Source organism: Prionailurus viverrinus, chromosome B4 (genome assembly GCF_022837055.1).
Source record: "Prionailurus viverrinus isolate Anna chromosome B4, UM_Priviv_1.0, whole genome shotgun sequence".
NCBI lineage: Eukaryota > Metazoa > Chordata > Mammalia > Carnivora > Felidae > Prionailurus > Prionailurus viverrinus.
In genome coordinates, this window is record NC_062567.1 from 31,717,920 (window position 1) to 31,737,485 (window position 19,566).

Below are 19,566 nucleotides of genomic sequence, written 5' to 3' on the forward strand. Positions count from 1 at the left end.
GTTAGTGTAATTGTGACCCTAACACTTCCTCTATTTTCACTTATCTTTAGAGGTTATGGGTGGGGGGAGGGGCACTGAAGGATGCACACAGTCTGCTATGACAACCATTCACACATTTAATTCAGGTGGCCACATGCCTCAGTGACATATTGCCAAGTCAGGCAGTTACTCTAGCAAACCCACCCTAGGGAAAAAGTAGAACAGCACTGCTCCTAAAGAGTCTGGGCTGTAGAATCAAAGCTAAAAGCTGACGATTAGAAGAACATGACATCATTTAAGCCAACCAAATCATAAACGTCACATGAGGTCAGGGGCTTTAAAAAGGAGAATGAAATACTGTATTTCATATACTTTTACATAAACAATATTCCATTTTAAAGGGTACATGAGTAATTAAGTGCAAAACAGTGCACATAACAGAATTATTCAGAGGGGTCACTCACCCTCCTAAAGAAGAAAACTGCTTTTCGCTGCAGCATGACCGACTTCACACCAACTTATTTATACAGATTCTGGAATTTAATATCCTGATTTGGACCAGAAATTCTACCTAACTCCACCACAGCCCAAAACAAACCTAGGACATCAGAAGATTAGCACAACAATGTGGAGTAAGAGAGAAAAAATAATATGGTCAGGACTTACTTCATTCCCAATCAAGAGATAAAAACAAAAATTAAGGTGCTGGATCCCTGTGGGGACCAAATACCCCAAGATGGCAAAAATGGAGTCTGAGACGGATGCTCTATGTGAAAGACACCTTTGGAAGCCACAGATAAATGTTACCATCTCCCTGGAAGTTCTACAGTATCTTTCTGTAGCTTACTGCTATCTTAGCTTACTGCTAAGTCACCATCACAATACATTTTTTTCTCCAAACCAAAATGAAAATCTACTTGATCCATAAAATATTTTGCCATACTTGCCTACAAGGAAAATCCAATGGGCGAAATCAAGAAAAATATTTAGAGTGACCTCAAGAAAGAATCTGTGATTGGTGTATTCTAAGTTGAAGATTCTGGTAGAATAAACTTTGTATAACAATATACACATCCGTCTCAGGCATGTAAGCATATAGGAATATGCGCACACACACCCCTTCAACTTAGGTTTCACTGAACTTTTGACCTGGTCATAACTGGCTACCCCCACTCCCCACAGTCCACCACTACGCAAGGCTCAAGAGATTTGTCAAGAAGAGCCTGTGCCCTGACAGGCAATGGCAGTGTGGAAGCCAGCCTGAGGCTATATAGCTCAACACCCAGCTTCCCCAACAGTGCCAGGCAGCCAGGCTTTGCAAAAGGGAGGCCTTTCTTTAAGGACCCAGTTAGCCCCACAATGCCCTCTCTATTGCCCCCAAACCACTTCTTCCCTTAAATGACTCCAGGAAAGAAAAAATAATAGTAACAAAACATCTGCTTCCCAGTTTTCTGACAAGTGCAATTACTACTGACGTGCATATCTGAGAACAACTTTAACTTCCTTCAATTTTTATATACAAATATACTGAAGATTTGCGTTTAGGGGAAAAAATTAGCATCAGAAAGAAAAACTTACCCTCTTCACAGTGTCCCTTTTATACAATGACCTACACTGAACAAGTCTTCCCTCATTATACCTTAAAGCAGTAAATCACAAATGTGGTGATTTGGGCCCCCAGGAGATAGTTGGCAATGTCTGGAGAACAATTTTGTCATGACTGGGGATGCAACTGGCACCTAGAGGGTAGAGGCCAGAGATGCCTCTAAACAGCTTAAAATGCAAATGACAGCTTTCCACAACAAAGACTTATCTAGCCCAAAATATCAAGAGTGCTGAGCTGAGAAACCTCAAGCATTAAAGAAACCCACAGAATCCTGAGCTCAATACTATCTAACAAATCTTTTCTCAATTGTAAGAATTACTGAAAGACTTCTCCAAAGCTTTCCAATATAAATTAATATTGGTTAGAGGCTAATGTAAAGAAGTGTAATAATAAAAGCATCCAAGGAACAATATCTACTGAAATATGAACATAGAGGAGGACGACACAGTTATCTAGAAAGATTTCAGTATCAAATGAAAAGCGAGCCACATGCCTAAAAGCTCTAACTGGATCTCATTCAAAGTTCAAAGTATGAATGCTGTTAAATATAACAAAAATGAAGGGAAAATAACATAACTGAAGATCTTCATCCTCCAGAATTCCTTCTGGTCTCAAAATACAAAGTCTTAACTACTCATCAAGCCCTAAAAGCTACTTTCAAAGTAACATGACTGCAGACAAGATTTCCACAGAAAAAGAAGTTCATATAATTCACAAACACATGAAGTACAGGTTTGCGGCTTTCATCTGGTACAAAATTAATTTGTAAAACATGGATCCTAACACAGGTCACAACTCTGATCCTAACAAGTGAGGTCGGTGATTTTCTGGATCAATTAATAGTGCTATGCATGTGAGAAACACTCCTAGAATGACAGAACTTAAGACCTAGGAAAAACCTAAGAATCATCTAGCCTAAAATTCCCATTATATGTATGGAGCATCTGAAACCAAAAATCTGCCTGAGATCCTAACTCAAGTTAATGACAGAGACAGGCCCACGATCCAGGTTTCTGACTTTCTGCTTGATCCCTTCGGAGACTATGTTCGATCACATCGACTAGCTATAAAACCACATAGTTTGGAAGCCGTGTGGTTCTGTCCCCCTCGGCTCTGTCCACACTTGAATTTGTACCAAAATCAGCCTCTGCACTTGCAGTTTCTCAGCACTGTGCCAGTGCTCTTCTTTCTGACTCCTAACACACAGCAAGACTCCAGCCCAGCCTCTCCTGATCAAAGGGCAGACTGTCCGCTGTACCAAATGGTGCCAAAGTGTATTTTCGGCTATCCTAACTATGTTCCAGAAAATTAAGCAACACCGTACTGAACTTCCGTCATAAAGCCAGCCAGATGGTAACACAGGCTGTCCTTCAGAGATGAGAGGGTATTGCCCTTTCTGCAACTGCAGAAGCTCCCAACTACCCCTTTGAAGCTTCACATGGTTGGCAAAAAAAGATGCCCCCCACCCCCTCAAAATAAGCAGAAAGGGAATCTCTTTCACTTCTGGAAAGAGATAAATTTTTAAGTAATCTCCACACTCAATGTGGGGCTGGAACTCACAACCCCAAGACCAAGAGTCGCATGCTCTACTGAATGAGCCAGCCAGGCGTCCTTCACTTTTGGAGACAGACCTGCTCTGACAGAACATTCTCCTCTTTCAGGATTTCAAACTGCATAAAGATTTGCCACTCTGTAATTCACATCTGTTTTTGGGCTTTATTCCTCAGAGGAGGAACAGATTTTTGAATCTTCAGAAAATATTTATCATCTGGTATCTTACGTTAAATAGAACAGTGTCACAAAATACTAATTTTTAAAGCATTTTAAATCACTTATCTCCTTCAGTCCTGCTCAAATGTCATCTTCTTGAGTGAGGCCATACTAACCAACCTATTTTAAATTACAACCCACTCCCTCAACTGGGCCTCCCTATACCTCCATACTGCTTTGTTTCTTAACTAACCTCTGACATACTACACCAATTCATTTACTGTCTGTCTCCTTCTAATGGAAAGAGGATAGGTATTTTTGTGTTACGTTCAGATCTGTACCTCCATTATCTAATACACTGTGCCTAGCACATAGATGCTCAATAAATACCTGCTGAAAGAAATGAAATCACAAACGTGACTCTGTACTTACTTGAGCAGAAGTTTTAAAAGTATCTTCTGTACCCCACATTATTAAGAATCAAAGAACTCAAGATTTGTACTCTGGAAGCCCAGCCATCACTTACAGGTATAGCCCTTCATTTTACATAATGAAATATAAAGAATGATGTAGCAACAGCACAGAATTTGTTATGAAAGAACCTAATCCAGGTGAGAGTCGGTCTGCAAGCAACTCAGCCTCTCATCTATAAAAGGTGGATAACGGGACACTTGGGTGGCTCAGTTGGTTAAGTGTCTGACTCTTGATCTCTCCCCTCAGGTCATGATCTGATGGCTCCTGAGATGGAGCCCTACATCAGGCTCTGTGCTTACAGACAGGAGCCTGCTTGCGATTCTCTCTCTCCCTCTCTGCCCCTTTCCAGCTCATATGCATGCCCTCTCTCTCTCAAAATAAATAAACTTTAAAAATAAAATAAAATAAGGATAACTCCTATCTCCTAGTGATGGCTAAAGATAGCCAAGGAATGAGGCACCTGGGTGGCTTAGTCCATTAAGCCTCCCACTCTGGATTTTGGCTCAGGTCATGATCTCACAGTTCACAAGTTCAAGTCCCACACTGGGCTCCCTGATGTCAGCATACAACCTGCTTGAGATTCTCTCTCTCCTTCTCTCTCTGCCCCTCCTCTGCTCATGAGCACACTCTCTTTCAGAATAAACAAAACTTTAAAAAATTTATAAAATATATTTATAAACATTTTATAAAGAAAGCAAGCAAGCCGGGGCGCCTGGGTGGCTCAGTCGGTTAAGCATCTGACTTTGGCTCAGGTCATGATCTCACGGGTCACAAGTTCGAGCCCCGCATCAGGCTCTGTGCTGACAGCTCAGAGTCTGGAGCCTGCTTTGGATTCTGTGTCTCCCTCTCTCTCTGCCCCTCCCCTGCTCGTGCTCAGTCTCTCTCCCAAAAATAAATGAAAACATTAAAAAAAAGTTTGTTTGTTTGTTTTTTAATAAAAAAAGCAAGCAAGCAAGCAAGCAAGCCAAGGATTAAATGAGAACATTTGAAGGCAGCTGGCTGACTCAGTTGGTAAAGCATGTGACTGCTGATTTCAGGGTTGTGAGTCCAAACTATAGGTTGGGTATAGAGCTTACTAAAATAAATAAGTGAAAAAACATTTAGAAAATGTACCAAGTAGTATATAAGTGTCATTTATCATTAAGCTATTCTGACCTGCCCAAGGTCAAAAAGCTAGTAAGTGGCACCATTAGAGTAAGAATTCAAGTTTCTAACTCCTAGTGCAAGGCATCTTATGTCCTAAAACTAGGTTTCTGGCTCCCTTATTCAAGGTTTACTTATTCTTTCATCTAGTTCAGGGCTTTCCAACCTTTGTATGGTTGGGGACCTCTTTCAGAATTTGATGAAAGTGACAGGCCTTCTCCTCCAGCAAAGTACACATATGTATACCAACACAAAATCTCCTGTAGCCCAACAATGGGCCCAGGCTTAAGGAACTGCTGATATGACTGGTTTATACTAATAAGTTACTCTCAGCAATTCTAATTATTTATTTTCTATGCTTAATAATAATTTATGCCTTGGGGAGCCTGCCTGGCTCAGTAGAGCACGCGACTCTCGTTTTTTGACAGTCCCAAGTTCAAGCCCCTCACTGGGTGTAGAGATTACTTAAAAATATAAGAAATTAAAAAAAATAAAAATAATTCATGCCATGGTGCCCTTGATTAAGGAAACACGAAGACTGGAACTCAGGAATCTGAATTAAAGATAGTGACCCCAGGTCATCATGCCCATTAGGTGAGGGACTTTATCCATCATACAACCAAAGAAGGCAAAGGATTCTGTACTCAACAGCAAGCAGCTCAGGGAAAAAGTAGATGGGACAGATTATTTTTACCATGTTGCTAATATACAAACCATTCAGATAATTCTACATGCCCATTTTCAAAGAGCCACCTAGAGGCACCATGCTCTCTTCTCTAGAGGAAAATATTCCCAAAATGTTTGTGATGGGATTTTTGCCCCCAACCCCACACCCATCACTATTAACTCCAGACCAAACTGTTGAAAATGATTCTATATTCCCTTCCCTTACTTTGATCAAGACCCCTATAGTCACCATAAAGAACACCTGGTAGGGAAGAAAAAAATTAGCTTTAAATTATCATTAAATGGTCAAGTCACAATTCTTCATTTCTCAAATCAAGACAAAACTTAACCAACCTAACCCACTGGAATGCTAAACAATTGTAAAATACTTGATTTAAATGAAGTGGTTCTGAACTATTAACAGATAATCTTCTGATGCAAAGGAGGTGAGTTAGGAGCTTCTTTGGCAATCTCCCAGTTCTAAGTTAAGCACCTAGTAGTAGGTGTGCTTCCGTAACACCAACTACAGAATTCAGTGTCATTAACCTATTGTTGCCCAGTTATACCTCAATCTCTTCAACTGAAAAATAAAAATACCTAATCTAAGGCACAAATACATTGTGAGCATATTTGGGAATTTCTAAATATGTTAACAATTAATAGCATTTATCCCTGAATGGAGGGATACAAAGTTAACAGTTAACAGCTTTTATCTCTGAGTGGAGGAATTATGGGTGATTTTAATTCTCTTACCTACAGTGTGCTATCATTTTCCAGTTTTATATAATTATCTGCATTATTTTTAACACCAGAAATTTTGAACTTGAAACATTATCCATACATTCACAGATTTTCCATCTGATGATTACAGAATCCCTGTACATTCAAGGTTGATTAACAGAGTAAAAGGACTTTTTTATAAGCAAAAATAAAACTATCCATGTTTTGGGGACCAGTTCTATGAGTGGGAGTTGCAGAATTGCATCATGAATCCTCCCAGCCCTTCACCTATCTAAGAGATTACTTCACTCTAGGTAAATGGAAGCCAAGTCCTTGAGGATTCTAATTCTACTACCTAAAGTTTCTATAAATCTAGTTCAGCTTGGTGGTCAAGGGTAAAACAAGATCTATCCCCATAGCTGAAAACTGATTTCCTAAAAAAGCTGATATACAATTTCTACCACTTGGTATTATTCATCATTTTTACCTTTTAAAGCTACAGTAAATTAAAGATGGTAGGGCCTTTTCAGTTGGCCTAACAGGTACGACTCAGCATCAGAATTGGTTTTTTGTCTGCTTGCTTTAAGGGCCTTCCATTACATTATACACTCTAACCAAGGGGTTGTTTCTTAAACCGTCAGGACAATCAACTGTTAAATTAAAAAATCATCTAAGAAAAATAATAAATTTGCTTTACACTTGAACTAAAATTGATGTTTTCAGTGAGTTCTGCACCATCACTGAGTCAAATTTGTTAGAAGCCAAAAAAAAAAAGGCTAATTTTATTTCTGATAACTGCTGAAAACTTTAAATCACCATTTGCATTAACTGTATCAAAACATACCTTACATGAGAGAATTACACAAGAACTGCAGAGGTTAAAAGTCCCTATCATTTGTTATCCATCTACTGAACATCTAATAAAAACAGATATGGATAGTTCTAAAAAACGTGTATATAGATTTCAAACATTCATTCGTGTTGCATGTATTTCACACAGCATGCACTTCAAAAACAATAGTGTCACTTCCAAGAACCTCTCCAATCAAAAGAAAAGACAGTCATTTAAAAGAGCCCAAATTATTCCCCTATAACAATGATTTTTCATTTCTATTAAACACACAAATTTGACCTCTTTGGTCAGCTTACATTTCCTTTACGAATTATACCAGCTAATACTTAGAATCCATAAGTTTATTTCTTAGAATATAAAACAAGTTATTTATAGATTACTCTAGATATCCACAACAATTTAAGACAAAATTAGTTACCTCTATTTTTCCATCAACAAAATGGGACTATATGGATTCTGAAAGATGAATTTTCCCACAGTAGTTTTAGACTGGGCCCTTAAGCTTTAAACTTGTAATTCAACATCACCTCAATTTTATTATCTTGCAAGGAAGAAAATGGTCTATGGGGCAAGTTTGCCAGCACCCAAGATGGCACAGTCGGTCACAAGCAACACCTTCCACGACAGCCACCATTTTGAGCAGCAGGATGTAATTAAACTACTCACGATTTTATGCCAACTAAAAGAAAACATGATTATCAGAATAACTGTTAAACATCTCTTGACTTTAAGCATTCCCAAATCCTTCATTTTTGTGGCCTTGTTTCTCTTCTTCAAACACCCTACTAAAATTTTTAGTGAAAGTCATGCTTGCTACAATAACGTTCAAACTTTGAAAACAAACGCTATGATGCTATCTAAAATGCCCAAGTTATTACATCTTCCTAAAAACAGAAGCCTACGATTTAATCACATTGTTTTAATTAGCTTCGGGAACGAAGAATCGCCAAAAGCCAGTGAGCGGTCCTAGTTTATCAGCCTACATTCCGCTTCATTCTCCCACCGTACCCCTTTTGATCTTTTTATTTTCCAATTTCATTAACTCTGCAACAACAGCAAGTCCCAACACTTCATTCATATGAGAAGCAAATGATATTTCCGCAAACAACACTGAATCTAAAAATAAAGGTAAGGCAAAAATCCTCAAGATTAAACGAATTAAAATCAATCTGAAAATGGCAGAAAGTAGGATAGGTGGGGGTGGGGAGGCAACAACAACGATTTGCTCTTCCTAAAGAGTTAATTCTTATTTTGATTACTCCATTGGCGAACTCATTGGCAGAGCTGAAAAGAAAAACTGACCAACAGTTTCCATTTACCTTTGTCCAAGGCTAAAGGTGATTAAGTGAATACATATATACTGCCATAGGAGGACAGGCAATTCAACCTGCTAACCAATCAAATATTCACACCCCCTTCCAAAAATAAAAATAAAAGAAAGAAGGATGGATGCTGCTAGGGCTAGTTGCTCGTCGGGGCCATCGAATACATTCCATTCCTCACACTCCCGCCACCATCCCTGCTACTAGGACCCCCTGATTTTAGTCCGGTTATCACAAAGCCTCGGGTTTGAAAGCACCTTCGGCCTGGCCAGAAAAGCCATCCCTTTACTCCACGCCCGCCTGGAGGGATAATGGTGGCGAAATCAACTCAAAGAGCTCCCGAGGTCCGCGAATAAAGAGGGCTGTATGCTCCGAAAGGAAAGGCGCTGTTAAAGAATAACGGAGTCCTAAACTTTCTCTCCGCAGCCTCGGAGCTCTGGGCAAGGGCTGAGCGCCGGGCGGCTCCCCGGAGGAGAGCGCGCCCCCGAGCCCGGGCCCCCATCTCCGCCTGCCCGAAGTTAACCCAAAGCGCCCCCGAGAGTCGCGGGCCTCCGGCAGTCTGCAAAGTGCGACTGCCCCTCCACGCGCCCGCCGAAGTGAGGGCGAGCCTCTCCCCGGCACGACAGACCCCTCCCCCAACCGACCGCAGGCCGCCTCCCCGCCCGGTCGGAGTTAATCCAGCCCGCAACCCCGTCCCCGCCCGGAGCAGCTGGCTCGCCGCTTCAATGGCACCGGGCAGGGAGCGCGCGCACGCACTCTCCCCACACACTCAGCCTCCAGCCCGAGAAGTCCCGGGAGAGCCGACCGGGTCCCGCTCCCACAAAAGCGCACTCCGCCCCCGCCCCCTCGCCGCCCGCTTCGCCAAGTCCCGGAAGGCGCGGGTGGGCACGGCGGCCACGAGCGAACGTCCCGAGCCCGGACGCCCGCACTTGGCGTCCCCTGGGGAGCCTGGCGCGGCCCCCGGCCGCGCTCCGGCCCTGGCGCGCCTCGTGCCCCCACCTCCGAGCCCTTCCTCCGGTTGCCGACTACCGGCCAAAGTCTCCGCGTGCCCCGCTCCCTCCCGCACGGTGTTTCGGGACTCCCGAGGGGGCAGGGGAGAAAGGGACGCGGGGTGCGCCACCTCGCCCGCTCCTCGCGGCCACTCACCTCGATCTCAAAGTCAGGCAGGCGGAACGCGGTGCGAAAGAGCGAGCAGAAGTGCGCGATGGCCGGGACTTCCCACCAGGAGCGGAGCTCGCCCAGCCCGGCCGCGCCGCCCTCCTCCGGGCACATCTCCCAGGCGCGGCGGTGACTGCGGCCCCGAACCCCAAGCGCGCCTCGGCGGCCCCACGCTGCCCGCGCACCGCTCGCCCGCCCGCCTCGGACTCCCGCCGCGGCGCAGCTCCTTAGCTCCTCGGGCGGGGGTGGCGGCGGCGGCGGCGGCTGCTACTCCCGCTGCTGCCGCCGCTCGGCGAGTGCATGAGCTGAGGGCGGGCGACCCGGGCGGGGGGCGGCGGCTCGAGGGCCCGAGTTACTGAGGTGGCTGCTGCTCCGGCTGCCGACGGGGTCCGCGCGCTCGCCCCATCCTGCGGCTGCGGCCGCCCCCAGTACCATACAATATAATCATCTCACCGCTGGGGAAAACAGATGGGGCTGGGGGGGGGCGGGGGGAGGGGGCCGAACAGAGGGCCTGGGGGAGGGGCCGCCCACGAGGAGGGGGCGGGGCTGCCCTCACCACAACAACAACCCCCGCCCCCACTCCCCACCCCCAGTCCGGACAGCTGCACTGGAAGAGAGGGGGAGGGGAGAGGGAACTGAGCACCCCAAGAAAAAAGAGGAATGTGACTTGAAGGGAGCATGGTGCACCTCATGAACTGCCATGATACTCACTCCGTTTTCCATGTGTTTGGGACTGAGAAGTTTAATGACTTTGATCAATGAGGACAATAAGGGTCTTTCCCACCCCCCCACATGGCCTTAGTGGTCGCGTCCTTTTAAAGGGCCCGCTGGGTGGTGCTTTCGGTAAGGGCTAGATCCAGAAACACGCACGTGTGAGAGTTCAGTTATTATTGGTGCTGGTAATAGCACCAGAGAACCAGTGGGTTGTGCACTCCAGAAATATGAGGCCTAGAGAAATAAAGTGATTTCCACCTGTTCTCACTTTTATTCCATCCAAGAACGGTGTTTCAAGGAGCTCTGAAGTGGCTCTTTTCTCCAAGAAAAGAAGGTGGTGGGGCTGGTTAAGCTGGAACCAAGTATGATGGAGGCAGGAGTGCGGCGGGAAGGGTGGGGTAGGGGGAGGCACCAATCAGCGACCGTGAGCGGAGAGCCACAACCCCCCCCCCCCCCCCCGGCCGCCCACCCCAGGGAATGGACACGTGTGACCGCCCTAGAGAAGACAATCTTGGAGCTCAGCAATTGCCCTGGCTGCGGAATAGCTGCCTGGAAGAGTGAGCACAATGTAGTTAGAAAGCTGGGGGGCTGGGGGGTGGGGGGCGGGGTTGGGAAATGGGAGATAGTCTGAGGAGTGTACTCTGGTGGGTTGGAGATCTGCACAACAAGGCTAAGGGAATGTACTTAGGGAGGAGGGTGTTGAGGCATGTGCTTCAGAGATACTAAATTCTATAGTACATTAGAATTCTGCTAAGCCCGAAGGAAGAAAAAAAAAAAAAAAAAAACACCTCACAAACAGACCGGAAGTGTGGAAAAACTACAGTGAATGCCTATATATTTGTATTGGTCATTGCAATTTACGTATTTTAGTACGGCATTCTCCTCGGTCTGCGAGGGCCTTAGCTGGGTTCTGTATCCACCTCTCAGTTAGGAAACACTACCCCTGATGCCTCCCCAAAAGTAGTCAAGTATATCTTGAATGACAGGCACAGTCATACAGTGTACGGTGGTTAAATCAAAGATTCTCCTCCATCTTGAGCAGTGTAAAACCTGGAGAAAAATGATGAACACTTGATGTAATAGAATTTGGTGTGGGCTATCTGGAGTCTCTCCTCCACTTATCCCTCACTTTTCCTGGTCAGTTTAATAACCTGCTGTGTTTTTATCCGGAAGCATTAAGAAAAAAAAACCCAAATTCTTAAAATATATTTCATTGTATCTTTTATGAGTCAAAATACTTCTAACACTGGCTCCCCCACTCCCTCTCTTGTCATAGAAACAGCCCAAAAGTTACATAGGTTTGTTCTTTTATTACCTGGGACTACCTAATGATTTAAAATTCCCACCCAAATTCTACTATATGCTTTCATCTTTGACAAAAATGAGCATATATCTAAGTGCTCCCCAAAAGCAAAGGCTACATTTTAGTGTGTTTATAAAGCACAGCTCCTCTGTAGATATCCTATTAATAGATGAAATGTGAAAAGGGTGACAAGCCACTGTGGAATTAATCACATAACCTGAATTAGAGGTTTTCAGGACTTTCTTCTGCAGTCTTTCTTCATTTCCTCAGACCTGTTTGACTTTCCACACTTTTTCTTCTGTCTTTTTTTAAACGGTTACCACTTTTCTTCATGTTCATTTCCAATCCATTATATCCTGACTCTTCTTTCCCCAACTTCTTTTTCCTGGTTCTCCATCTGTCTTCTCATTTTTGCCTGTATCTTTTATCATTATTTAACCTTTTACCTTGCCTCACTACTAGCTGGCCAAGTAATAATAGTGCCTAGAACGTTAACAATACCAGGAAGCAGAAAGGTGAGATGATGTGGTTACTCTAGTATGTTTGAGTACTGGTTACAACCCCCCCTCAAGTAGAAGTTAGTCTATTGTCCTCTTCCCTCCCCCCCCTCCCCACCACTGCCCAGTCCTGTGAATCAACAAAACTGTCGTGGAACTGGAGGTGCCCCCTGGTGGTGGTTAGAGAGTCGTCATTCTATCTCTCAGCACCTTTTTCTTACTAGCGTTTATTTCCCTGTGCTGCCTTTTTTTCTTCTGAGGATCCCCTCAGTGTTCATAGGGACCCGCACACCAACTTTACGCCCTCCCCTTCCTTCCTTTCTTCCTTCCTTCCTTCCTTCCATCCTGACCTGTTTCTTTCTGTCCTCTTTGGTTCAGTCTCTGTACTTTTGGCTTTGTTCCTCCCCTCACTGTGCTCTTTGCCCACTCCAAATTTCACCAACAGTCTGGAACCAATTCTGGCCCTGGGGCTAAGCAGTCTTCTATGTCTCTGATCTGATGGAAAGTGTGGCCTCTGAGTTCCTTGAGTTTGGACTCCAACTAGAGCTTCACATTTGGAGGCCAAGGCCTCTGCCTCTGCCTCTGTTGGAATTGATAGGCTGTCTTTGACCCTGCTTTGAACATTTGTCTCACCTTTCCCCTGGGACTTCACTACCTCTGATTTACTTTCTGGACCCACTTTTGACCTAGTCTCCTACAGTCTAGATTAAGACCTCTATACCTATATGTTGGTCACTGACCCTCCATCAGTTCTCCCTTAGTTTCAGAGTGGTGTCTCATTCCTGGCTTTTTCCAGCCTGGCCCATTCATTCACCCTCTAAACACTGTTTGTACCATCTTCCTTAAAAACACACACAGCTCATACTTTCTTTCCCTTTCTCTCTCTTGCATCTTTTCCGTTTGTGAGCTGGTGCCATTAACCTCAGATTACCTTGAAAGTGCCAAGAAGTAATAGTCTTTTACATTTGCCACAGCCTTCAGTTCCATATCCTCTTCTAATTAAATGTTTTCCATTTTAAAAACCCCACAATAATTAGTTTGGCTAATCTGTTTTGCTAATTCATTAATGTTGCGAAAAAAACATTTATATTTCTCATTGCAAATATGCACTAATTTCAGTTTTGATGGAATCTTTATAGATTCCTGGAGGATAATCTGGGAAACTAACCACTGTTTCATAACCACTTCTTTGGGAAATATGTTGTAAGTTCCAAATGATCGGCTAAAAACATTTATTTGAATCTGGAAGGGATGCGACAAATAAAAGTGTGGCTTCTCCCATAACCACTGCTAACCAGAACTAGAACCCCAATTTCTAGTTAGTCATCCAGTTTTCTCTCTAATGGGTTATACTGCTTCTCTCTTCTACTTGAATTGCCCTTTCTTTTTTTTTGGGGTAACCAACTTGACCTGGATACTCCTTGTTTCAGTCCCAGAATCCAACTGGAGTGAGAATGCAGTATAACCATTATTTTGTCACTTTAGTTGCCTGTGTATAACTGATGTCCAAGTACCTCACAAATTCTTGACACACCCTCACATACAACCTTCCTTTCTCATTAGCTACATTCTATAATGGACCTATTCCCAAAGAGTGCTGCAAGCCAGACAAATTTTAAAAATTAAAAGTTGTAGAAAGTAAATTAGATTAAAGGTCAGAAAACATGGGTTCTCTCTTAGAAAAGGCTCTTAATCTCTGGATTTCCTCTGTGAGAAAAAGGTCTTGAGCTAAATGGTCCCTGAGTTCTGTTGGCTTTGCCTTTAAACTAGAACCAAACTGGGGGGATGGGCGGTGACCAGAACCTTATAAAACAAATGTCTGTGCCTTATGCCCAAAATAACCTATTATTGGAAGATAAACCTGACTGTGAGGAGGAGAGCCAACACTTGCTGAACACGTTTGAGCAAGACCTCAAAAATAAAGGAACTATAGGGGTGCCTGGGTGGCTCAGTCAGTTAAATGTCCAGGTTAAGTGTCTTAATTCACCTTAGACCATGATCTACCAGTTCGTGGGTTTGAGCCCCCCCAATTAGAGCCCGGAGACTGCTTCAGAGTCTGTGTCTCCCTCTCTCTGCCCCTCCCCCACTTGCTCTCTGTCTCAAAATTAGACATTAAAAAAATAAGTAAATAAATAAAAAAGGAAATATAAATGAAAATTTAAAAAAATAAAGCCAACTTAATTTTCTTAAAATTTAAATTCAATCATACCATTCACTTACTCAAAATTCAGTGAGTCTCCCTTGACCATGAGAGAAAGTCCCAATTCTGATAGATTCTTATTCAAGACCTGCCACAATCTGGCTTCAACCTGCCTTCTCAGACTTATCTGCTATCCCCACCCCCATCCCCATCCATCCAATGACTTCTCCTGCCAAACTGGTTCACTCACCCACCTGGATATCCTTGCCTCCTCCTTTTTGATCATGCCTTTTCAATTGCTTGGAAAGACAACTCAACCTCTCAGATCATGACCCACTGAAAACTCACCTCCTCCCTAAAGCTTTCCTGAAACACTCCAGCTTGGGTGTCTCTCCATGTACTCTTATACAAGAAATTACAGTTTGTATAATTCACTTATCAAACACTCCTTTGGGTCATCTTTTACTATTTATTTTGAAGTGCTACTTAAATATTTTACTATAATGGGGGTTGTCCTCTCCTCAGCCAGGTTATTAGACTTTTTTGGCAGGGGGGGGGGGCCTCTCCCTAACATGCAGCAATTAAATGATTAATTTGATTACATAATGATGATGTAGGCGATGGCATAAAAAACAAGAAATTCAGAACTTCCTTAAATTAAAATAATAATAATATAAATAAATAAGTTAAAAAAAAGAAATTCAGAACTTCTTTAAATGCCTATTGTGGATTCATTTATTTTCCCTCATTCCTTCCTCTGCCTTTCTGCTTTCTCGTCATGAAACTTATTCTTTCAGCATTAAACATCATGTTTTTCTCAGTACACATCTTCAGTCTCACTATTCTCCTGAGTTCCAGTGTCATTTCCTCACATACCAATTGCATGCCTCCCATTACCTTAAACTCAATACTTTGAAAGGAAGGAGAATAACAGCAACAACAAGTAGCTTAAATTTTTCTATCCACCTCACACACCCTTACTGACTTCCTAATTCCTGTAATTGAACAACTGTATTCCTAGACTCCTGGGTTCACTTTTTTTCTAACACTTTCTTCTCCCTTTTCTCTTAGTTAATAATCACTGTCTTATTAGTTCTTCCTTCATGATGTCTCTTGCATCACTTTTCCTTTTGATAACCTCAGTTTCCACCCTAATCCAAGTCCTTTTCATCTATTTTGCAAGCTTCCTCACTAGCTTTCTTTCCATGTTGCCTCTGACCTACTCTGTCTTGCCCAGAATAGTCATATTTATCTTAAAACAGTGCATTAATTTGAAGAAGGTGAATTTATTTTTTTAAGTGTATTTATTTATTTTGAGAGACAGAGAGAGAGCATGAGCGGGGGAGGGACAAAGAGAGAGAGGGAGAGAAAGAATGCCAAGTAGGCTCCACACTGTCAGCACAGATCCCAAGGTGGGGCTTGAACTCACGAACCATGAGATCGTGGATGAAACCAAGAGTCAGATGCTTAACCAACCGAATCATCCGTGTGCCCCAAGAAGGTGAATGTAATCTTAATAATATATTTTCTTAACCCCAGTATATCCAAAATATTATAGTTTCAACACATAATCAATATAAAAACTATCAATGAAATATTTTATGTTCATTTTTTTATACCAACTCTTTGAAATCTGGTGTGTATTTTATACTTAAATGCACATCTCAGTCAGGACTAGCCACATTTCAGTGTTCAACCTGCCACACATTGGGTCTTCTTACAGATCTACAGTAACCAAAATGATCAGTACTCTCTGTGCGCCTCTAAATCATTGGTTCTTGACCTATCCAAACTCTGCCTCTCCTCCTTATAGACCCCAGGGAGGCATCCCTAACCACCCTGGCCTACTGCTGCATCTCCCATTTTACCTCTTTCATGAATACTTAATTTCACTAAGTAAATCTCAGCTCTTCCACAGGGAACAGCCCATAGAGCTCCTTTATTTCTGTCCTCCACCTGCTCCCTTAAAGCAGTCTACAGATAATTGATCATAAATGAATGTTTGTGAAATAAGTGTATTGTGCATTGCTAATAAGTTCTTAGAAAACATTAGTTACTCTATCTCACTATTTTTTTTAATCATAAAGGTCTGTGATAAAACACAGATTATAACTTTTAAGTGTCAACACGCTTTCTATTACTATGAAATCTAGTTAACCACCTAATTTTAAGATTACTTTCAAGCCTTTCATATAAACTTAATTTTCTTTTATGTAAACAATTTATAATGACTTTGTTAAACTTTTTTTAAAGTTTATTTTATTACTTATTTTGAGAGAGAGTGAGAGAGCAGGGGAGGGGGCAGAGGGAGTGGGAAGGAGAGAGAGAGAGAGCATCCCAAGCAAGCTTGAGTCAGACACAGGACTTGAACCCATGAACTGTGAGATCATGACCTGAGCCGAAACCAAGAATCAGATGCTTAAACGATGGAGCCACCCAGGCGCCACAGGAATTCTTTAGCTAACCAGCACTTGTGATAAGCACCGGGTATTGTATGGAAGTGTTGAATCACTATAGTGTATGCCTGAAAATAATATTACGCTGTATGTTAATGAGTTGGAATTTCAATAAAAACTTAAAAAAAAAAAAGAAAAGAAAAAGGAATTCTCTCAAAAAATAAACAAACTTTTTTTAAAGGAAAAAAAAATTCTTTGACTAACCATATTGTGCCCTGTGTAAATGTCTCCCCCCAGCGCCCCCCACATTTCCAGCAATTTCTTTTGGCATTTCTGTAGTTAATTGCCCTCCCTAAAGCCCAGATTGAAGTACAAACACACTCAGAGTAATATGGTTCTCCTTTCCACCTGTCCACACCTTTCCTCAGAGCTTCTTAGGATGGGGACTCTCATTACTGTGAACTGTGATGCTTGCAAGCCTCCGTGTCCTTCTACAGCACTTTAATAACAGCCGCAAGGCTGCCTGGGACCAGGGCTACGGGAGCAGCTCTCTTTATTTTTGACCTTAAGACTGGTAATTTGTTATTGCCATGAAACTGAGGTGTCAGGTTTGAAACCCTCCTGACCCTGGTTGAGAAAGCCTGCTGGCACTCTTGGAGGCTCAGCCCTGAGCATGGAGGCTGTGGCTCTCCTGTGCATTGCTTCTGTCTGTTCCGGCTTAAACCAGCTTGGACCAGAGCTGAGGGCTAACAAATACTGTTTTAATACCACATGTAGCCATAAAGGAGATATTACAAATGTCAGTACTCAGTGGGTGAGAATAGAAAGGGGGCTGAGGGTCCTTTCTACCATGGGCCCCCCTCTTTGATTCAGGGCTCAGAACTTCATCAGATTTTATTGCCTGCCAAAGAACTCTTCTTTAGTTCTATTCTAGAAACTATATCTAAGAATCAGCTCTCTTGCCCTGGTGGCTTAGCCCATGTTTATGCTGTTCTGTTCCAAAATTCCTCTCTGAATTCCTGGAGTGTCCATCCCTAGCCTATCTTATTGTGGCATCTCCCCTTGTTCTTGACACTAGGTCAAATAGCTTTGTAGCATCTCAATTCTCAGTGCCATTCAGAAGCTGGCGAATCTTAATGAGTTCTTCCCTTAATCTCTTTTCAAAGGGACTACAATCCTTAATTTCTTTAACTTTCTTTTTAATTATTTTAGCTCCTTGTGTTGTTCCTTTGGCCTCAAACCGTCCCTACTCAGTTTAAAGGTCACATTATTTTGGTTGACAAAGTGCCCAGGGTTGTGTACAATCTGGCCTCAAACTCCTTAGCTGGGCCAGAGTTGTCTCTCCAATTTGATTCATCCTATATAGAAATATACATTTAGGTAGAAAATTCAGTCTCTAGCCTTAAGGAGTTGGTAATGCAATTGATAAGATTATCCATGTTGTATAGAATGTGAGTATATTATATAATGTTAAAGTCATAAAGGTTGTAAGAAATAATCTAGTTCATTTGGCTTCTTTTAGAGAGGAGTTCAGGGAAGAAAATATTTAGTGTGAGACTGAGTGTTTGGGGAGGCTTCACAAGGACGATGGATCTTGAATTGGCGACAAACCCTATTAGCTATCTTCATTCAGAGCTTAACATCTTGAATAAAATTCTACTGAATTCAAAACTGATTAAATTAGAATAAATTTTTTAACTTAAAGTAACATTTAGTAGAGAAAGAAGCATAGTGCAAAGGCAAGAGTAATGTTTTTTAGGATTCAGAAAGACCTAGCCTTCTCATTATAACTTTCATTCCCGGCATCTATGTGAGCTTGAGTATTACATTGCATTTTCTCAAATAATAAATAATAATAGCACACACTCTCACTCCATTTGCCTCCATGATTGATATGTGGAGCAAAGGAGATAATTACTTAAACAATAAACTGCCATATACATATAAAGAATTTTAGGGGTGCCTGGGTGGCTCTGTTCGTTAAGAATCTGACTCTTCATTTTGGCTTAGGTCATGATCTCACAGTTTATGAGGTCAAGCCCCACGTCAGGCTCTGCACTGACAGCATGAAGTCTGCTTGGGATTCTCTTTCTCCCTTTCTCTCTCTCAAAATACATAAACTTAAAAAATTTTTTTTTTTGTTTTAAACCTACTCAATTCAAAAGTGATATATTTCCATAAAAACATGAGCTTTTCACTTTATCCAGACAGGTCTCAAGTGAGATATTTTCTCTGTTGATTTATATTCCACGCCCATATATTTAAGATGAAGGTGGGATGGACCATAAAATATATATTTTAGGAGTGCCTGGGCAGCTCGGTTGAAGCATCCAACTCCGGCTCAGGTCAAGATCTCACTGTTTGTGAGTTTAAGCCCCGTGTCAGGCTCTGTGCTGACAGCTTGGAGCCTGCTTCAGATTCTGTCTCCCTCTCTCTGCCCCTCCCCCACTCACATACTGTCTCTAAGTGTTTCTCTCTCTCTCAAAAAAATAAATAAGCATTTTTAAAAAATTTAATAAAAATAAATAAATAATATATTTTACATTTGAACAAACATAATCTTTTTGAAGGTGGGAGCTATGTCCTCTCTGGGATCTCTAATTAAGCACCAAGTATCTATTTTATTGTTTCATTGATTTGATTGTTAAATATCAATTAAGTCTGCAAAGTTGAGCTCAGAAAATTAAATAAACTGAGAGGTGTTCCATAACAGTAATGAAATCTCCCTCTGGTAGAGTATGGCTTAACCGATTAATTTAATTCATACAGCATTTTTTGAGTACCTATCACCATTTTTTTTTTAAGATTTTATTTTTTTAGGTAATCTCTACACCCAATGTGGGGCTCAATGTGGGGCTTGAACTTACAACCCTGAGGTCAAGAGT

At 42.3% G+C, this 19,566-nt stretch overlaps 1 protein-coding gene across 3 annotated transcripts in view; it reads right to left on the reverse strand.

The window, feature by feature from the left end:
• The window catches only part of LOC125171117 (cat eye syndrome critical region protein 2), a 178,049-nt gene extending 167,957 nt beyond the window's left edge, over positions 1-10,092 (reverse strand). For all 3 annotated transcript variants that reach the window (XM_047868247.1, XM_047868248.1, XM_047868246.1), the window contains exon 1: positions 9,620-10,092. In XM_047868247.1, the coding sequence (XP_047724203.1) occupies positions 9,620-9,745 (126 nt within the window). In that variant the 5' untranslated portion in view covers positions 9,746-10,092. The remainder of the gene's footprint in view (positions 1-9,619) is intronic.
• Positions 10,093-19,566: the final 9,474 nt, after the last annotated feature.